General features: G+C 42.4%; 1 protein-coding gene across 10 annotated transcripts in view; it reads left to right on the top strand.

Annotated features, from left to right (window-relative positions):
• Positions 1-584: 584 nt before the first annotated feature.
• The window catches only part of Tpk1 (thiamin pyrophosphokinase 1), a 336,395-nt gene continuing 318,031 nt past the window's right edge, over positions 585-18,948 (top strand). For 6 of the 10 annotated variants that reach the window (XM_027389793.2, XM_035450436.1, XM_027389796.2 and 3 more), the window contains exons 1-2: positions 585-691; positions 982-1,039. In XM_027389793.2, coding sequence (XP_027245594.1) covers positions 997-1,039 — 43 coding nt within the window. In that variant the 5' untranslated portion in view covers positions 585-691; positions 982-996. The other 4 variants (XM_035450435.1, XM_027389794.2, XM_035450434.1 and 1 more) reach the window with 4 other exon arrangements.

An 18,948-nucleotide genomic window follows, 5' to 3' on the forward strand; every position in this document is an offset into this window, starting at 1 on the left:
GTTTTTTTTAATTTCGTTTTGCAGTGCAGCAATCCCGTGTTACACGTAAACATACCTCCTCCACCATCTCCACTTTGTGTTTTAGTCATCTTGAGGGTGTCTTAAAACGTGTGCTTTTGATGTGTGGAGGGGGGTGAAGTCACGTCGAGGCTTGGCACTTCCAGCTAACTCTTGTGGGGGTCACCCTGCCCAAGGCCAGGAGGAGACCGTGAGGGCTGCCACTAGTCCCGCGTCCTCTCTGCGGGCCTAGGAGCGGTGGTGGCCGGGGATACTTGGGCCCTTTGGCTTTGCTTATAATTGGCAAGGAGGCTCCATTGCTACAAAGCGGCGACTCCTTTACACGGGTTTCCGTGGGGTTTGCTTCCACCAAGCGCAGGAAGCGGGAGCCGGACGAGAAGGTGGACACGGGGGACGGGGCGCGACAGTCAAAGAAGGAGGACAGGAATTCTCCGCCTGCCACGCAGGGAGCTGAGCACGGCGACCATGCTCGCCCTCCGTGCAGGGCCAGCCACGGGCTCCTCCGGAAGGGGCGGGGCACCGCGCGCGCGTGCACGAGCCCTCCTCCCACCCTCCCCCACCCCCCGCGGTCGAGCGGCTCGCCTCAGGCCCCGCAGCCGAGCGCCGAGCAGCCGATCCGACCGTCGCCCTTGCTGCCGGCGCTCGCCTCGCTCGTGGCTCCACCCGCCGTTGTGTAAGTGCGCGCGGCGGCTGCGGGCCGGCGGGGCGGGGGCGCGGGACCCAGGGAGGGAGGGAGACAGGGAGGGAGGGAGGGAGGGAGGCCGCCCCTCCACGCCAGTGCCCGGATGCTGCAAGCCAGAGGGGTCGGGGAGCTCCCCGGGGCCTCGGCCCTCAGATGCACCTTCCTGGTCCTCCCTCCCGCAGAGCCCCGGGTCAAAGTGCAAGCTGCGCCCCGCTTGCTCCTGTTGCAGAATTAGGTCGGGGGAAAGTTGTAACTTGGAACTTCTCTTCTTTTGCACGCAGAAGCCATAACCCGCTATGGAGCATGCGTTTACCCCGCTGGAGCCCCTGCTACCCACGGGTACTGTATCCCTGACCGTGCTTGCAGTGTGAGCACGAGGCCCGCAGAGGGACGGCATCCTGAACCCCCAGGGCTGCTGTCTGCGCTTCCATCTCCCAACTCTCCGTTTTCCTCTGCCCTCTGCGAAGGGCACCCAGCCACACCCGGTGCCTCTGTTTCCCTGTTTGGAAAGTGAGCATAGATGTTAGTCCTCGCCATGCAGACCCTTTGTGAGGACTGAGGGAGTTGATAAGAGTTTGCGTCCTCTGCCTGAAGTTCCAAGAGCTAATAAACATTGAAACCAACTCCTACAGCTCAACATGCCACACCGGGAACGTGAGGGACAGCAATAGTTTCCTGTCAGGGACGAATTTCCAATCACCTGGAAGTACCTGGACTTAGTACAAGATTAGTAAATAGTTATATAAAAGTCTGAAAGGTTTAACACTAAGGATTTTAATTATAAGTGTGTGTGTGTGCACATGTGTGCTGGGGATCGAACACAGAGTCTTTAGCAAGCTGGACAAATTCTTTATCAGTAAACTACATTCCCAATCTCAAGGATTTTTATTTTTCAGACTTTGAAATTTTTTTGTGGTGGGGGGAGGTGGTAGGGTGGTTTCGAGACAGGGTTTCTCTGTGGCTTTGGAGGCTGTTCTGGAACTAGCTCTTGTAGGCCAGGCTGGTCTCGAACTCACAGAGATCCGCCTGCTTCTGCCTCCCCAGTGCCACCACCGCCGGGCTACACTCCACATATGTGGAATGAGTTTTATTGATAGCATTTATTCGTATGTAAATTGACTACCGTGATAAATTGTGAGGCTAAATGTATTTATTTTGGAAATTAGTTTTTGTGTCGCTGTACATGTGCGTATGGAGGGCACATGTCAACCTTGTGTCGTTCTTGGGGTACTGTCCACTTTGTTTTTGGATCTCTCACTCACTCACTGGTCTGGAAATCATTGATTAGGCTAGGCTGGCTAGCTGGCCAATTGGATAGGGTCCCTGTGACCACCTCCCTAGAGCTAGCATTGCTAACCACTATGCCATGTATTTGTATGTGGGTTCTAAGGTTGAATTCTGTTTTCCTTGCTCTCCAGAAGGAACTGTTTTCCCCAGCCCCCATTTACCAGCTACTGTTCATTGTGCTTGCACTGTGTGGAATTGTGGGCTCCTCATCAGTTTCAGAAGCATCATTACCTTTAGTTTTTATAAGCATGTGAATTCAGGGGTCTTGTTCTGAGATTTGAATTTGGTTTATGTTTATCACCAGTGCATCCTGGGGAGTACTGATAGGAAAACCCTTCTCCAAAAAGTGGTAGGTGTCCCCGGTAACAGTAGGTGACATTGACTCCTTAGTTTTAATCGTTCACTGTGCTCAGTTCTTCACCTACAGGCATGGACCCCTTAAGGGCTGAGATGGTTTCTAATAAACATAGGGCTATGTGAGCCTCGACATTGTGTGAACATACAGGAGTCTTATCTGTACATACTGAGAGGGCTACCGTGTCTCTAGTCTATGTGAGCTCGTGGAACCACCCTTGTATACCTCTAGTGCATTGTTGATACCTTTTTACATAATATATATATATATATATATATATATATATATATAGAGAGAGAGAGAGAGAGAGAGAGAGGGAGAGAATGAAAGGATGAGAATTGAAACTCATTCTTTTTCTTTTTAAACTTGATTATATAAAGTTTCCTGTTGATTACTATAAATAGTTTTTCAGACATCAAGCATCACAATGCCTTGCAAATTAAATTCCACAGCTTTTAATCATTTAATAATGGCAGAACCAACAGCATTTCAAAAACTAAACATTTGGTCCTGGTGGACTTGTTGACCATCAGATGCCTTAACTAAAATGTAAAAGTGTCACTGCCCAAAGATGGCTCATGTTTTCTGTCTTGAGAGATGTGCCGAGGGGTGAGCGCTGGGGGATGGCATTGAAGCCTTAGAATCTCTAGATTGACATTTTAGTCTTGCTGCTTAGCGGTTCCCAACTGCATAGCAGAGATACATCACGAGGCTGCCGGGACTATGGGTTAACACGTGTAAGGCAGTTAGACTCAACAGCTAGGAGCTTGAGATTGAGTGGCGAAGTCTGAGAAACAGTGGCAGTGGGAGTTCAGGGTTGGTGCTGAGACGGAAAAAGTAATGTCCGAGAAGCGCAGCGTTGCCCTCATTTTTATTACGTACTCAGCAGGGAAGCCTTGGCTCTTTAATTTGGAACATTTTTAGTTTACACTGGAGCAAGATTTGTAATACTGTGGTGTCCCATGTCAAGTACAAAACCTCAGAGACAGAAGCAAGTGCGCCTGTGGTAGTTCTCAGAACTTCTCCCTCTGTAGACTCCTGTCTCCTTTCTAGCTTTGGCCTTGAAACAAAGGTTCCAGAATGTTTCTGTGGACTTTAGGTCTATGTAAGATGTAGTAAAACTGAGTAGTTACTATGAGATCAGTTCAGTGCCTAGTCCTTTATAATAATTTAACAAGTATTGGAGGTTATTTTTTATTGAAGGGATTTTTTTTAAATAAAGCCTTCTTTTAAACTGCTAATAATTTATAGTAGTCTTCTGGAAATAACTATTGCTATTCATTTCAAACAAAATTGGTATATATTATAAATGGTTTTATAGATGCCTATTTTACAACAGTGGGTTTATATATATAGTGTATATATACATATATGTGACATATATATATATACATATATATATATATATATAAATTCAGATGTCATATGAGCTCCTTGTTCATTTGCTTTCTGAACAAAATGGAAATATTCCTAAGTGAGCTGTGTGATAACTGGGGACTCAGCTTACTAGTAAAGCTCTGCCCGTATGTAGCCTGTGCTCCATCCTTCTCACAGTTAAAAACAAACAGCTTCGTGTGTTCTTCTGAACTGGAGGCTTGAGTGTCTCAATAACTAAACCTAGAAAATAACCTGATACCTTCTCTCGGCCAGTTTCTCACTGACTTCTTTGTTGTGGGTCATATAGAGAAATATCCTAAGTTAGAGTTGCCTGTGGAAATCAGTGTCATGTTGTATGGGCTTGTCACCTAGGAGCAAAGGGCTGTGCCATCTAGATTTGTGTGAGGATACCCCGACACTCACAAGATGAAACTGTATCCGGTATTTTGTAACTCTTATCTCTGTCTTGCCTGCTCTCCAGTATCCGGCTCTTGTTCTTCTGTTCTTCACTTTATGTTCTAGTATTTACTCAAGTGAGCATTCATTCCAACTTCAATATGCTTCCCTTAGCTCATGCTGTATTCATCACTCAGAAATCTCTAATCATTATTCTTAAATCTTAGCCACTTTCATAGGTACTCAAAGCTAGCTAGAGCTTCAGTTTGCATTTCCTTTATAGGGTTTTTAATATACTTTATAGGGGCCTGGCATATCACTAAAGCATTTCTCCTATTTACAAGGAGGCCCTTTATATCATCTGGTTACAGTTGTAAAAGTTATAATTTCTTTTTGTGTGTATGTATGTATGTATGTATGTATGTATATGTATTGATGCATATATATCACAACACATGTGGAAGTCATAGGACTACTTGTGGAAGCCAGTTCTTCATTCTTCCACCATGTATGTCCTCATGTTGAACTCAGATTGTCAGCTTGGTAGTAGGCATCTTTACCCACAGAGATATTTTGCCTGCCAAAAATATAGTATTTTAATTGGTGATACTTTTCATCAATAAAGTAAGGCAATTGCTTATTTAATTTTAAAGAGAGTTATGAAGATGATATGTGTAGCAAGCATTTCACATGGATATATAGGAAGAACTGAAGGGTTTTACCTGTTTTCCACATTTTCCAGACTTCAGCTTTTTATACTGATAAAAAAAATAATAAATTAGTAGGGCATTCCATTGCTGTTTTAAACTTTGTAAACTTTTTCAGTGTCTCTTTGTAAATCTTCACTTTTCAGTCTTAATTTTCAGTGCCTGCTGTCAAGTGTATCACAGAGCCTCACAGCTCTGTAAGTTTGAACTTAAACAAACAAACAAACAAACAAACAAAAACAGTAAGGTTGATTTCAGCTGGGATCACCCCCAAAGGGAGCTACAATGAGGGACATTATAACTCCCATTGTAACTCCCATTAGGCTGGTCTTGGGGGAGTTGTGGTGTTTAGGTGTATTGACATGAGAAGACCCAGTTGGAAGGTGGAAGGCACCCGCCTCCAAACTCAGCAATGCACACATTAATTCACTCTTTAGCTCAAACTCAGCAATGCACACATTAATTCGCTCTTTAGCTCATGACTGTAGCTGTGGTAAGACTAGCTGTTTCTGGCCCTTGCTGCTGTGATTTTCCTGCTTTGAGGGACTATGACTTGGAAGGGTAAGATAAAAGGAAAATCTTTCTCCCCTAAGCTGCCTCTGTCAAGGTATTTCATTAGAGCAACTAAAACAAAACTTAAGACACACAGGCAGGAGGATTGCTGGTTAAGGCCATCCATGTGTACATAGTGAGTTTCAGGCTATTTAAGGCTACATGATGAGGTCCCATCTCCAAAACCAAATGAGTGAATGACATCAACAAGCCCACAAAAAAAGTTTTTAAGAAAGAGCTTAAATATATTTTATAATGTATGCCGTATTAGCTTTTGGCTGCTAATGACGTATTTGGCAGAAATGAGTTTTATAAAGATAGTTTATGTAGCTTTCGATTTGGGGTCATCAAAGTCCAAGAGTAGGTAGTGTACCATGGATTTAGCCTCTAGTAAAGGTTGAGGATAGTGACCCCTTTGTGGCAAGTCCCCATGTGGGAGCAAGCAGCTTTTATCTCCATCAGAAGGCACGAGGAGAAACTAGGGTCCTTCAGTCTCCGATGTGAGTGCCTAAGCTCTTAAAAGCCTGACAGTAGCTCCACGTTGTGGACCAAACCTTTACTTATAGTGGTGTGTCATCCTCAGACTAACATACTACCTATATAAAGTTAGAAAGCATAAACACAATGAGCTGGGTGTGTCTCTCAGTGGCAGAGTCCTTTAGTCTGGATACGGCCCTGAGTTTTGTCTCCGACACCACAGATAACAGAACCAGGCTATAACCCCTCAGAGACTGCCACTGTTGCCACAGTGTGCACTTACGTTAACATGCTCCCTGGTATTTACTGCATATAGTCATTCACCTAAGCTCTCTTAAGACAAAAATGGGGATGTGATGGAAGTTTCTTTATTCAATTTACAACTCCACTTACCACATTCTACAGTATGGAGTGCTGCCCATATTTAAATTTCTGCTATTTGAGAATGAGTTTTCCCAGTTGCCTTCTTCCAGTGAGGACCACCTCTGCATTTCATCCAGTCTTTATGAATCCACCATGCTTGTCCCTCACATTTTTAATTCTCCTTGACGTTGTCGACATTTCAAATAAAGCTTTTACATCAGCCTTAAATAGATCTGATGGAATAAAAAAAATACAGCAATTTGATATGTCATACAACTCACTTTAGGAATATAACTTCTGAGTCAAAAATTCCATTTTAGTTTCTCCACATAATTTGATCTTCATAAATAAATTTTATGCTGGCAAGCCTTTTATTGATCACTTTGCATTCCTTTGCAAAAAAGATTATAGACTTTTTACATTTAGAAAAGATTCCTTTGAGCATGATGCTCTTGGGAGTTTTTTCTTCTAAATTGAATTACCATTATTGAGGTTTGTTCCAAACTTAATTACCATTTTAAGTATTATTAATGCACATTTGATCCAGTCAGCATAATTATATTACAGACTTTTGTAATAACTAACGTTTACATGCCATTGTGTGCACAGCATAGCTCTACTGCTTCAACAGGGCAATGCCTGTGGAAATTTTGTGGAAATAAAAGGTGGCCTGGCTTTGAGCTTTAGATAGATGTGCTCATCTTAGTTGTGTGACCTTCCCATGCCACTTAGTTTCCATGAGCCTTAGTTTCCTTATCTGCATAAAATAAGAATAAATCTGAACTTTAAGTTCTTGGGCAAATGTAAGATGTTTTAAACTAAATTTAAGGAATGATCTGTTCAAATGTAAAGTACTCTTATTAAAACGTCATACTAAAGAAACAACATACTGATGATTAGAACCTGATATCTCTAACATTAATTTTTCTGATCACTTCTCAAGTGAGGTTACTATTTATTTGGGTAGCAGGGTTTGGTTCAGTTAGGTGAGAGAGTCCCAGGTAAGTCTAACTCATTGCTCTTTGTGTCATTCCAATTCTGGCATTCATGTTGCCATCTATGTATGAAATTAGTGATTATGGAGCAGTATATATTTTTTGATTAACAAAATATTTTGAAATATTTTGTTCAATGTAGTATTAATGATATTCCTTATATTTCTGGGCATTTTATGTCTGCTGAAAATACTTGATCAGACTTAAATAGTGTATCATAAAATCTCAGGTAAATACAGACATTCACATTCACTGGTGGGTACTTGAGAATACTTGAATCATCCTTCTTGGAATTCTGATCCTGTGAATTACAAACACATACCAGTCACATGCCTCCATTCGCTGTGTCATGTAGTAGCGCTCACATATGACGTGATGACGTTCATACGTGTGATCCTTCCATAACCTACTCAGCAAACCAGAGTAAGATTTGATGTGTGAGAGTAGATTTGACTCCTGTGAATTTGCATTGATTAAGTGTGTGTCAGTAAGTAGAAGTTTCTTGGTCATTCTGCCAAACCCACTTGGGACAGTTCATAGACCTTTCTGGTTTAGTCTGGTCTCTAAATCTGTGCTCTGTGATGCAGCAGCCACTAGCTACACATGGCTCTCGAGCATCTAAGGAGCATGTACTCCTTTTTCTGAGGAACCAGTTTGGATCACATATACATATGTATAATTTTTAAAAAACATCAGTCTTTTCTAAAATACCAGAACTTCACTTTCCCGCCATTGTGAATGCCCTAAGTCCAAGATAAGGTATCTTGATTTGCTGTGGCTTCTTCTATAGATTTCTTTCCTTGTCTTGGAGATGATATGAAATTCCTGTGTGCGCATGATTGGCAGTGGCTCTGTGTACAATTTCAAATTCTTAACGGAAATACCAGCTGTGTTTTGATTGGTACCAACCCATTTGGGCTCATTCTGTTTTACCTCTTAACACTGTCAAATTCTCAAGTACTGAGAATTGTTAAGAATTCAGGCAGGATTTGTATTTCAGTTTTGATGTATGGTTGGTGGTGTGCATGGCTCTCCTGTGGTAGGAGCAGCCAGCATCAGCTGCAGGTCCCAGTTAGCCATGCAAACATAGAGGTAGACGCCGAGCATTCTGTAATGCGTGCTGTTGCCGAACTTTTCTATTTAGCCCTTAGATTTGTTAAATGTGCTTCTTGTTTATGATAGCTTCAGTGTCTGGTCATTTTATTAGGACATAACCCCTTGGTTAATTAGAGGGGCTCCTGTAGTCTCATGACCACCAAATAATGGCACTTCAACAGGATATAGTTGGTATGTAGAAAGTCAGGTGTGTGTGTGTGTGTGTGTGTGTGTGTGTGTGTGTGTGTGTCTTTCTTAGGTGTTGTATGTGTATCTAAATAGTTTTTTTTGTTCATTCAACAGTTTCTGATTATCCACTGTTAGAGAAATATTGTTGAGTAGCATTTATTAAAACACAGCCAGGAAGAGTCCATTCAGGGCCACTGAGGTAAATGCAGGGACCCTTGCTTCCAGTTCTTACAGTGTTGGTGAGAGATTAGACTCAAGTGTGCATGTGGCATCGGGAAGTGGGACCTGCTAGCCAAGAATAGGATGGTCTATCCGTAGAGGGAACATTTCTAAGGGGAAACACAGGTGTTGGGAAGTTTTGCTTAAAACAGTCTAGAAGGGTTCTTGCTGAGGACAGGCCAGGATGCACAGACATCTGTTGGGGAATGGTAGAGGATGAGAAACACCTTAGGATTTTGAAGAAGGGACTTAACGCACATCACATTTGAAGGAAGTCTACAAGGGACCTATGAGAAGGTTCAGATCCTGACCAAAGTCTAGCCAAAGACTCTGTCATGACATGGGTCTTGTTCTGTTCAATGCTTCCAGGAAAGGAAAGAGGACTGACAAGCCTTCCTGTGAGCTAGCCATTTCCTGTCACTGCAACAGAATACCTGAGAAACATGAAGGAGGGGATGGCTGGGAGCATACTCCCCAGAAGTAGAGAACTTGATTATTGGGGTGGGGGAAAAACAAAAAAGTATTTACTTTGGCTCTTGGTTTCTGTTGCTGTGGGCCTGTGGAGGCAATGCACAGTACTTGATGGTGAGGAGCACTCTGGGGAGAAGGGTGATCATCTCTTGGTTTCTGGGAAGCATCATCTCCTTCAAAGGCCCCACCCACCCATACACAGTGACCTAACTTCCTTCTCTGGTGACCAATCTCTCACCTTACATGTCTTTGAAGGACAAACATGTTTCAATCTAAAACACTCTGAAAAGATTCAGCCTACAGTAGGTGGTTTAAGGTAAATAACATTTTGTATGTAATTAAAAATTTCCACATAACCTCTTCAAAAGGGGTAATTTTATTTATTTTTCTTCTTTTTTATTTAGATTAAAAACAATCTTATTTTACATATCAATCCCAGTTCCTTCTCCCTCTCCATCCTCCTCTGCTCTCCACTGACCCCTATCCCATCCCCTTTCTGCTCCCCAGGGAGGGTGAGGCCTTCCATAGGATCTTCAAAGTCTGTCATATCTTTTGGAGCAGGGCCTAAGCCCTCCCACAAGGTGTCTAGGCTGAGAGAGCATCCCTCTATGTGGAATGGTCCCCCAAGTCCATTTGTGCACCAGGGATAAATACTGATCTACTACCAGAGGCCCCATAGATTGTCCAGACCTCCTAACTGACACCCACGTTCAGGAGGCCTGGTTCAGTCCTATGCTGGTTTCACAGCTGTCAGTCTGGGTTTCATGAGTTTCTTCTTGTTCAGGTCAGCTGTTTCTGTGGGTTTCCCCAGCCTGGTCTTGACCAAAAGAGGTAATTTTTTAGTATATTTAAATTAGTTTCTCTAAAATGTTGCCATAACTTAACAATAAGTATACAAGTTATAGATGTTAAGGTTTACATCTTTTATTCTAAATTTTCAAGCTTCAGGGGGTGGTTTACATTTCTGTTACATCTTAGTTCAGATGCTAAATTTTTTTTATTTATTATGTATACAACATTCTGCTTCCATGTATATCTGCACACCAGAAGAGGGCACCAGATCTCATAACGGATGGTTGTGAGTCACCATGTGGTTGCTGGGAATTGAACTCAGGACCTCTGGAAGAGCAGTCGGTACTCTTAACCTCTGAGCCATCTCTCCAGCCCCCAGATGATAAATTTTTATTGAACATATTTCATATAGATTCAGTTTGTAATATAATGTATCACAAATGGCAGGTAAGCCTCTTTGCCAAGGCTGCAGTTAAGGATTGTGTTATTTTATTGCCAGGAAAATCTAGCTAGGAAAATCTAAAAGACAAACTGAACTTCACGGGTTAATCCTAATCTTTTTTTCATTGATCAAGCCTCATAACTTTGTAATTAACTTCATAGACAATGAAAAGAATATTCTTTCTCCAAGGTCAGCCCGGAATAAAGGTGTTGTTAGAGATAGATCTGGGCTGAAACCTGTGTGTTCTGCTCATATGCTTCTTTGTGTCAATAGGGCTCTGTTGTTTGTACTGAAATAGTATGCTTGCTTTTGGAATTTAGCAGAGGGTGGTCCTTAAGTACAATGGACATTTTCTTGTTTCAAAGAGTTCCTATCTCAGAGAGCAAAGCTGTCACACAAAATCAATGACCATCTGTGCCACTCCAGATCAGTGGCTTCCTTGTACCTTGCCTTGTGAACTCAGTGAATGAAATTTGGGATAGTGGGAGGGTGAGTTTAGCAAGTAGTTTTATGAAGGGAGTGAGCAGAAGACACCCATAGAAGGATGGGTCCTAGAAAACCTGAACCATCAGACTGCTTTTCTGGGGCCTTTTTAATAAGACTGGCAGAAATATGTGAGGCGTGGTGAGGTGAGCTGCTCACCCACAGTGTTTCCAGGTGCCTCTCAGTTTAGCTCATCTTCACACTGAGGGGTGCACACCCAGGTTGTGGAAGATCGGGAGAAAGATGGTAGGGATCCAGATCAGAGCCAGAGCTCCATTCTGCCCAAGACTGAGCCAAGGGCATTTCCAGCTTCTGGCCCAAGACAAATACCTAAACTACCCTGGCCAGTTTCTGTCTGCCATTCTTGTCATAGTAGAACTTAGAACTAACAGATTTCTAAAAACAAAACAAACCAACCAACCAACAAACACAACCACTTTTCAGAGAATAAAAAGGGAGGGTGTTTCATCTCCGTGTAATGGTAAATGCTGAAGCTATTGTAGTCTCTTACTGTCATGGGTTCTGTTAGTCAGATTTCACTTGTCTATATAACTGCAAATCCATCTCATGCATTCCTCAGCTCTACGGAGCCTTCCTTGGCAAGTTGTTGCTTTGACTGCAGCACTTTCCTTTCTGTGCAGCTCAGCACCATTGGGCTCTTCCCCGTTTTTACCAGCTAAAGTGTATGTGAAGCATGCCAAGACTTTCTGCCATCATTGAGCGTCTCTTTGTAACTTTGTATGTGTGCTGTAAGTTTAATTTATTTTCCCCCAAGTTTGATTTGATGTGGTTTTTTTTTTTTGTATTTGCCTTGCTTTTTTTGTTGTCCTTTTAATTATATTTCATTGTATTTAATGACTAAAGTTTTAGTCCATCTACTGTTAATAGCCAAATTGTTTCCCTCATTTTAAGCAACATCTTCTCCATACCAGGCAGGGCGTTACTCTCATTGGCTATGGTGCTAGCTGCTGCATTCCAGGTCACTCCTCTCCCAGTAATTGTTAGTATTTCGAACATTCCATGCCTTTTGAAACTGAGGGAAATCCTATTTATTTAGATTAAATGACACAGAACATATAAAGCAAACCTCTGAGGGCACTTTTTATATTGTTAATCAACCCCCCCCCCCCGCCACACACACACCAGTGACTTAAACGGGAATATAGAATCTGTAGGTTTTGGTATGTTAACAGCAGATGGTTTTGAGATCTTCCAGATCAGTGTGATTCTACACTGACTTCCTAGTAAGGGGAACTTTCTTTTCTGTCCTTTTCTTGGTGAAATCCACCAGAAAGTGTTATTCTTTGTAGGTGGCAAACAGATGCTCCAACAAATGAGTTTCATTGTGACAGTAATACTGCCTTTATGGCACCGTTGTTTTTTAATCTACTCATCTGTAATCAGGAATGGTTTCTTTAGTTTTTATGACTTTCAGCAACCTTAAGCTTTTGATGTACTCCTGGGTCATGAGGAGGTGAGGTTCTGGTTCCTGGCACAGGTGCTGCTGAGAAGCTCGCCCTTTTCCACCCAAGAGCACTGGGTTTGCAGTTTCTCCCTAACCCAGGTGCTAGTGCTGTGTACTGAGAATTCTGTGTTTGCAGGCATGGGAAATCTGTGCAGCTCCTGATGGTGCCTAGCAGGATGTGGGCTGACTCTCTTTGGGAATATAGGCTGGCAGCTCTGTCTTGCTGAGAAGACACTCAGCTTTGTAGTGTTGATGTGTAACCCAGCTCTCACCTCAAGAGAGAGAGAGAGAGAGAGAGAGAGAGAGAGAGAGAGAGAGAGAGAGAGAGAGAGAGAGAGGGAGAGAGGGAGAGAGCGCTTATTCTAGGCCCAGTGCAAGGAAAGCCTTTGGGTTGCTGGAAGCTTGGAGTCCATTTCTACAGTCCCAAAACCTTTCCCTAGTTTTTTTTACAAAGCTAGTCACACATCGGAGTGGACAATGTACTCCCAAAGCTGGTCACACATCGGAGTGGGCAATGAATGGTTATTCAGGTTCTAACAGCCTGTGAGGATTTGGTTCTGTTGTTTCAATGTTCCCTCTCCTGCAATCCCTGGAATTATAATCAATCTCCTAGGATGTTTAATGCAGGTATGGTTTTTTCCTTTGGCACATCCCTTCACTTTGGACAAACAGCTGGTTATTAAAAATGTATTTCATCATTTAGCCTTTGGCTGAAATCAATTATACAAATATATATTAAAATAATGGGAACTTATCTTTATTTTTCTTAGTTTGCAACTTAAATTTCATAGAAGGCTTTAATTTTGTTTGCTCTCCAAAATGTTGAAAAATCTGAACTAGACTATTCTCCAGGTTTATATTGATGTAATTTGTTGAAATGTTACTTGCGCCAAGAACAGTTCTAGGCATGGGAAAGCATCCCAGCAGATCTCCTGAGGCCTTCTGCTTCTCAGCCCTGCCATCCTTTCTTGGAAAGTCAAAACTTCTCAGAAGCTCAACAAGACTCTGCTTCCCATTATTTTAAATAACACACTAATTACAGGATATTTATAACACTAATCAGGGCTTGTGGTTCATCATGAGATGAAATAGAGCTTGTGTATCAATAAATAAAGTAACTACAAAAAACTAAGAAATAAAATTTTCTATGCCCTTGTGTATATTTACAAAGTTTTTGTGTGGTAAGTTCAAGCCTTGCTATGCAACTGAAGTCCTAAGTATCTATGAAACCCAGCATCTCAAGCCCCACTTTAGAACCCTCCTTTCAGTGATACCTCCAGGTCAGAGTTAAGTCCCTGGAAATGTGGGAAACATTGGTATAAGAGGCATACCACACACTTTTCAGAAATAATGAATACAAGCAAAACCTCATATGAAATGCTAATGTTTGTTGCTATCCAGTTTTAATGCAAATGATGCCCAGTGGTTTTCCTTTGAGCTTTCTTATTGTCTGGGTGACAGTATATCTGGACAAGTCCTTAGTGCAGAGGACCTTTCATCTGAGAGGGGCATGCTAATGACCTGTATTCCAGTAGCATCTCTGGTGACTGTCTCCTTTGGGGCACTTGCTGTATTTCCCAGAATAGCCCCATGTGATTTTGATATATGTGAAAACAGAATGTGAAGCTTTCCATGTAGCTTTGATTTGGTGCTGCTTTGAGTGTTGGGGAAGTAAACCTAAAATTTTTTTTATGTAATCAATAGCCCCCAAATAATATGTTAGGCAGTGCACTCATGGTAATCTTCACAGTGCATGCACTCTCTGGTTTAGAACCACAGGACAGGTGGCTAAGCAGATTTACTTGTGTCTCTCCAGGGGTTAACGGAGGATCCACCCTGACTGTGAGGCCTCCTCCTCCCATAGGCTGGAGCTCACTTGAATACAGGAAAGAGGAAGTCAGCTGGCCTTTCTTCCCTCTGCTCTCTGGTCTGCCGTGATGTGAATTGCTCTGTCTCACCAAGCTCTTCCTGACACTTGCAGCAGTGAACAAAACAACTCTTCCCCCTTAAGTCACTTTTGTCAGGGTTTGTACTCTCAGCAATGCTAAACTGAGTACACAAAGGGATTAAAGTCAGGAGTGGTTCCTTGAGGTTGTGGTTGTTCTCTAAATTGTCCTCCCACAGGCAAGAGGTATCTGTGAAAGGCTGCTTTTTCTCAAATGGCTTCACTAAAGTAGTCACATTGTCACAGTCCTTGCTCTGGTGACACCATTCTGATAAATGAATCCATATTTTTTTTTTCTTATTAAATCTTTGCTGGTTTTGTTTGTTCCCCCACCCACCTCTTTTTAAAGAATTTATTCTTCCCTCATAAAACATATCCGGAGACTGTAGCCTTCCCTCCCTCTACTCCTCCCCCTCCTCTGTTCTTCTCCAGATCCACTGCTCCTCTGTTTCCCTTCAGAAAAGAGCAGGCCTCTCAGGGCCATCAGCTGAATATGACATAACAATATGGAATAGGACTAGACACAAGCCCTCATATCAAACCCATAGGAAATGGCTCCCAAGAACAGATAAGAGTTAGAGACACCACCCACTGGAGTTCCAAAAAATCAATCTGCAGAGAATGATCCCTAGTGAGTCTGCAATACTCATAGATCAGCACCAGTCGTCACCAGAGAGGCTTCCTTCAGCAGCTGATGGGAGCAGATGCAGAGACCCCCAGTCACATATTAGGCAGAGCTCAGACAGCCCTGCAGAAGAGGAGGAGGAAGGATTGTAGGAGAGAGAGAGGATGAGGACACTGCAGGAACATGTCCCACAGAATCGACTAAGCAGGGCTCTCAGCACCTGCGTCGGTATCCAGTATTTTTCTTGCTCTCTTTTTCTTTGTAATTTTTGATTTTTGAGGAACTGGGGCTCTGAAATTGTTTGCTCTAAGCAGAACAGATCCACTTGAAAGTATGTTGAAGGTGCCTCTTTTGATCCTTGTTTGATCTGTGATCTGTATAGAGGGAACATGCCTTTCTCTCATTCTCACTGTCATGTGTGTGTGTGTGTGTGTGTGTGTGTGTGTGTGTCTAGTTCTTTGAGTCTCTTATGCACGTGGCAGCATTTTCAGGTATGAGTATAGTAGGGTAGAGACACAGACCATCAAAGGAGCTCTGAATCACATGGAATCGCTAAGGGCTTATGGAAAGATTCTGACAACTATGTAAGTTGGGAAATCTGCATCAATACTCTATGGAATTTGTATACCTTGGCACATACCTGATGGAGTATAGATTCTTGGGAGTAGAATTATTTAGATGGCTTCCTGGAAAGGATGAATCAAAAGTTGACAGCTTAGTAACAGGATATTAGTGTCCTTTGTAGTCTGACCTTGTTGGAATGTCCCAGAAATTTTTTTTTCTAGACAGTGTGTCATATAGCTCAGGCTAACCCTAATTTTGAACTGTGTTTGTATGGAGAGTGGGTATGTTTACTTGTGTACTGGTTCAAATGTGTGTGCAGATGCAAATGGGAGCCATATGTAAGCACTGGACTCTTCTGTTGTTCTCCGACTTACTTTTTGAGACAGGTTATCTCACTGAATCTGGAACTGACTGATCAGGGTTAGTGAAGCCACACTTTTGTTGTTCTGTGGGTCCTGGGGATCTGAACTCAGTTCCTCATGCTTCTCATTTGCAGTGGGTGTTTTACTGACTGAGCTGCCATGTCTTCAGTCCCGTGGACTTACACTTCTGATCTTTCTGCTTCTGCCTTCTGAGTGTCGGGTGCAGGTGTGTACTACCATCCCTGTTTTATGCAGAGGTAGTGTTTGAATCCAGGCCTTCACACAAGCTAGGCAAGCAGTCTGTCAAATTCGAGTATCTGTTGCATGAGTTCTAATTGGTCTTAATGATAAATACCCAGAGTCAGATACAGCAGTAAATGCTGATAAATCAGAGAGACAAAGAAGCAACCACAGCCACACCTTACCTCAACCCCTTCCTGGCTGAAAAAGAACAAGCTCCTGTCTCCTCCTGCTTTATATTCCTCTCTCCACCCAGCCATGTGGCTTCCTGTCTGTCTGTACAGACCTCCAGACCTCTGTGGTTAACTAGCTGCTGGCTCTGCCCTCTGATCATTCATGTAAGCTTTATTTGTTAGAGTACAAACAAGATATTATCATGTGTATCCCCAGACTCTTTGCAGATTTTGGTGGAAGAATTCACGCACATTGTTTCTGCTTCCCACCTCCTGTCTTCTTCTGTACTTGGATTAGCATGGTCCACAATCCAAGTTGGGAAAATTATTAGGACGTGAAAGAGTACCATGTCCTATCTGTGTAATCCTGGGTTTTTCTCATGGACCCTGAAATGACTATATGGGGTGCATTCCCTTTTCTTTCTTTTTTATGATTTATTTTTTATTTTATGTTCATTGGTGTTTTGCTTGGATGTGTATGTGTGAGGGTGTCAGGTCCCCTGGAATTGGATTTACAGATGGTTGTGAGCTGTAATATGGGTGCTGGGAATCGAACCCAGGTCCTCTGGAAGAGCAGTGAGTGCTCTTAATTACTGAGCCTTCTCTCCAGCCCCCCCTTTTCTTTCTTTAGATAGACTGCTTTATAATGCTGTGGTAGTAGAAGTTAATTGTCACACACATGATTCTTATCTACAATATTGCAAACAATTTTTGTGCAGGGGACATGTAATTGATTTCTACTCTGATGAACAGATGGCCCAAGATATTATAGCTAATTGCTATGCAGCAGAAAAATTAAAGCACCCAGTTTACAGTGTTCTATTTCAATAATGTTTTTTTCTGGTTCTACCATGGTAAAAAAAAATACCTAACAATTTCTTTTATTAAATACTTTAGGTTTTGTGAGGTGGTGGTGATACATACACTTAATCCCAGCACTTGGGAGGCAGAGGCAGATAGAACTCTGTGATTTCAAGGCCCTCCTGGTTTACAAACCAAGTTTCTGGGACAGCCAGGGCTATGTAGAAAAACCCTGTCTCAGGAAAAATAAAAAGTTAGGTCTCAACCACACAGGAATAGTTTGTACAGTGTTCCTGTCTTAATGCTTAGAGAGCCCTTTTTTACAGTAGATGTACCGTTTTTATATAATCTGGAAATATATTTCAGTAATACTCTTGGCCCATAGTCACATCTTGAAGTTTGTACTAATATGCCCATTGTTGAATAAAGTCTCTGGCATGTGATCATTTTGTATTTCTAGGAAAGCCACAATTTTAGTTTTTTTGGAAACTATGCTTTAATATCAGTTAAATCATGCTGATTTCATTGTTAAGGAACCTTTTTGAATTTGATTTTTCTATAATTGATATATAACAACCTGTACAACTAATGAATAGTCACCCCCCAAAGTGTAGAATACAGCCTTTCACAACACGGTACAATCTTGGCATGGACACAGGGAGTGTGCTCTGCTTAATGCTGCTAGGGCTTCAGGATAAAATGCAGTCGCATGGCGAAGCAGCAGAAGGTGCTTTCCCCAGGAAGGTATGTAGGCCAGACAGGGCTACATTGCAGAGTGCCCTGGAAACAGCCCAAGAGGAATTCTAACCCCATAATACTCCGCTGATTTGCTGTAGCAGCTCAGCAGCTGTGTGTAACACTAGAAATTTCCAAGTGGTGAGAGAGGGAGTTTTAATTCCTCAGCAGCCAAACTCAGTTGTTCTTTTTTAGCTCCTGGAAAAGATCCAGAATTGGATGAAGGGGAGACAGCAAAACAACCTCCAGGGCTTTCTGGATGCACATCTGTGTTTTCTCACCTGTTCTCTGGCAATGAAATGGACACAGAAGTCAGTGGTGTTACATTTAGGCAGTAATCGAATTGTTTTATGTGCTTTAATTCCCTAGGCTTGATCCCATGTTCTGAGTGTTACGGTCTAATTATAGAAATGACTCCTCCACCCTAAGTCAGCAAGTATTGTATTGAACTTTGTTTTATCCCACATTTTCAATTTGTTTTTAAAACATTTAGCTTTCTGTCTGAATTTTGGAAATAAGAACACACTGGGGCTTGGTGGCTCTGCAAGGAGTGGAGAGTAACAAGATGGCATAGCTCAGAGTGAGTGCTGACATGGGCTCCTTGGAATCCCCAGGAACTGGAGAGCAAGAGAGGATGATGAGGATTTCCAGGTGTCTTATGCCCAGGGCTTTAACGTACTTGTCGGGACTAGAGTAATTTAGAAGCCTGGAAAGCCTGGTGGGAACTTTATGCAGTTTTGGTTTTAAACTATAAAATCATTTAATTCTTTAGTTTCTGCTGTCCTGGTCCACAATTACTGCCATCCTAGGAACAGCTGGTTTCTGAAACTTCTCCCTTGTCTGTTATCAGCTCACCGGAATCCGTGCTATGGGTTTCAGTAGATGAGTTAAAGAAAGCCTGCCATAATTTTTGTTGATTAAAAAAAAATATTCAAGTGAAGGAATCTGTGCACAACTGGCTCAAACTAATGACATTCATGGAAGCCTCTGTTCACTCTCCAGTGTGCTCTGGACTGTGACATTAGATAGCCGTGAAAGGATCACCACGCACGTGGCAGCATGGATACTGGAAACCTCTCATCACTTTAACCTTTCTGTTACTGTTAGAGCTACCATTTCCCCTTGCCAGGTAGCACAC

Source organism: Cricetulus griseus, assembly GCF_003668045.3.
Source record: "Cricetulus griseus strain 17A/GY chromosome 1 unlocalized genomic scaffold, alternate assembly CriGri-PICRH-1.0 chr1_0, whole genome shotgun sequence".
Lineage (NCBI taxonomy): Eukaryota > Metazoa > Chordata > Mammalia > Rodentia > Cricetidae > Cricetulus > Cricetulus griseus.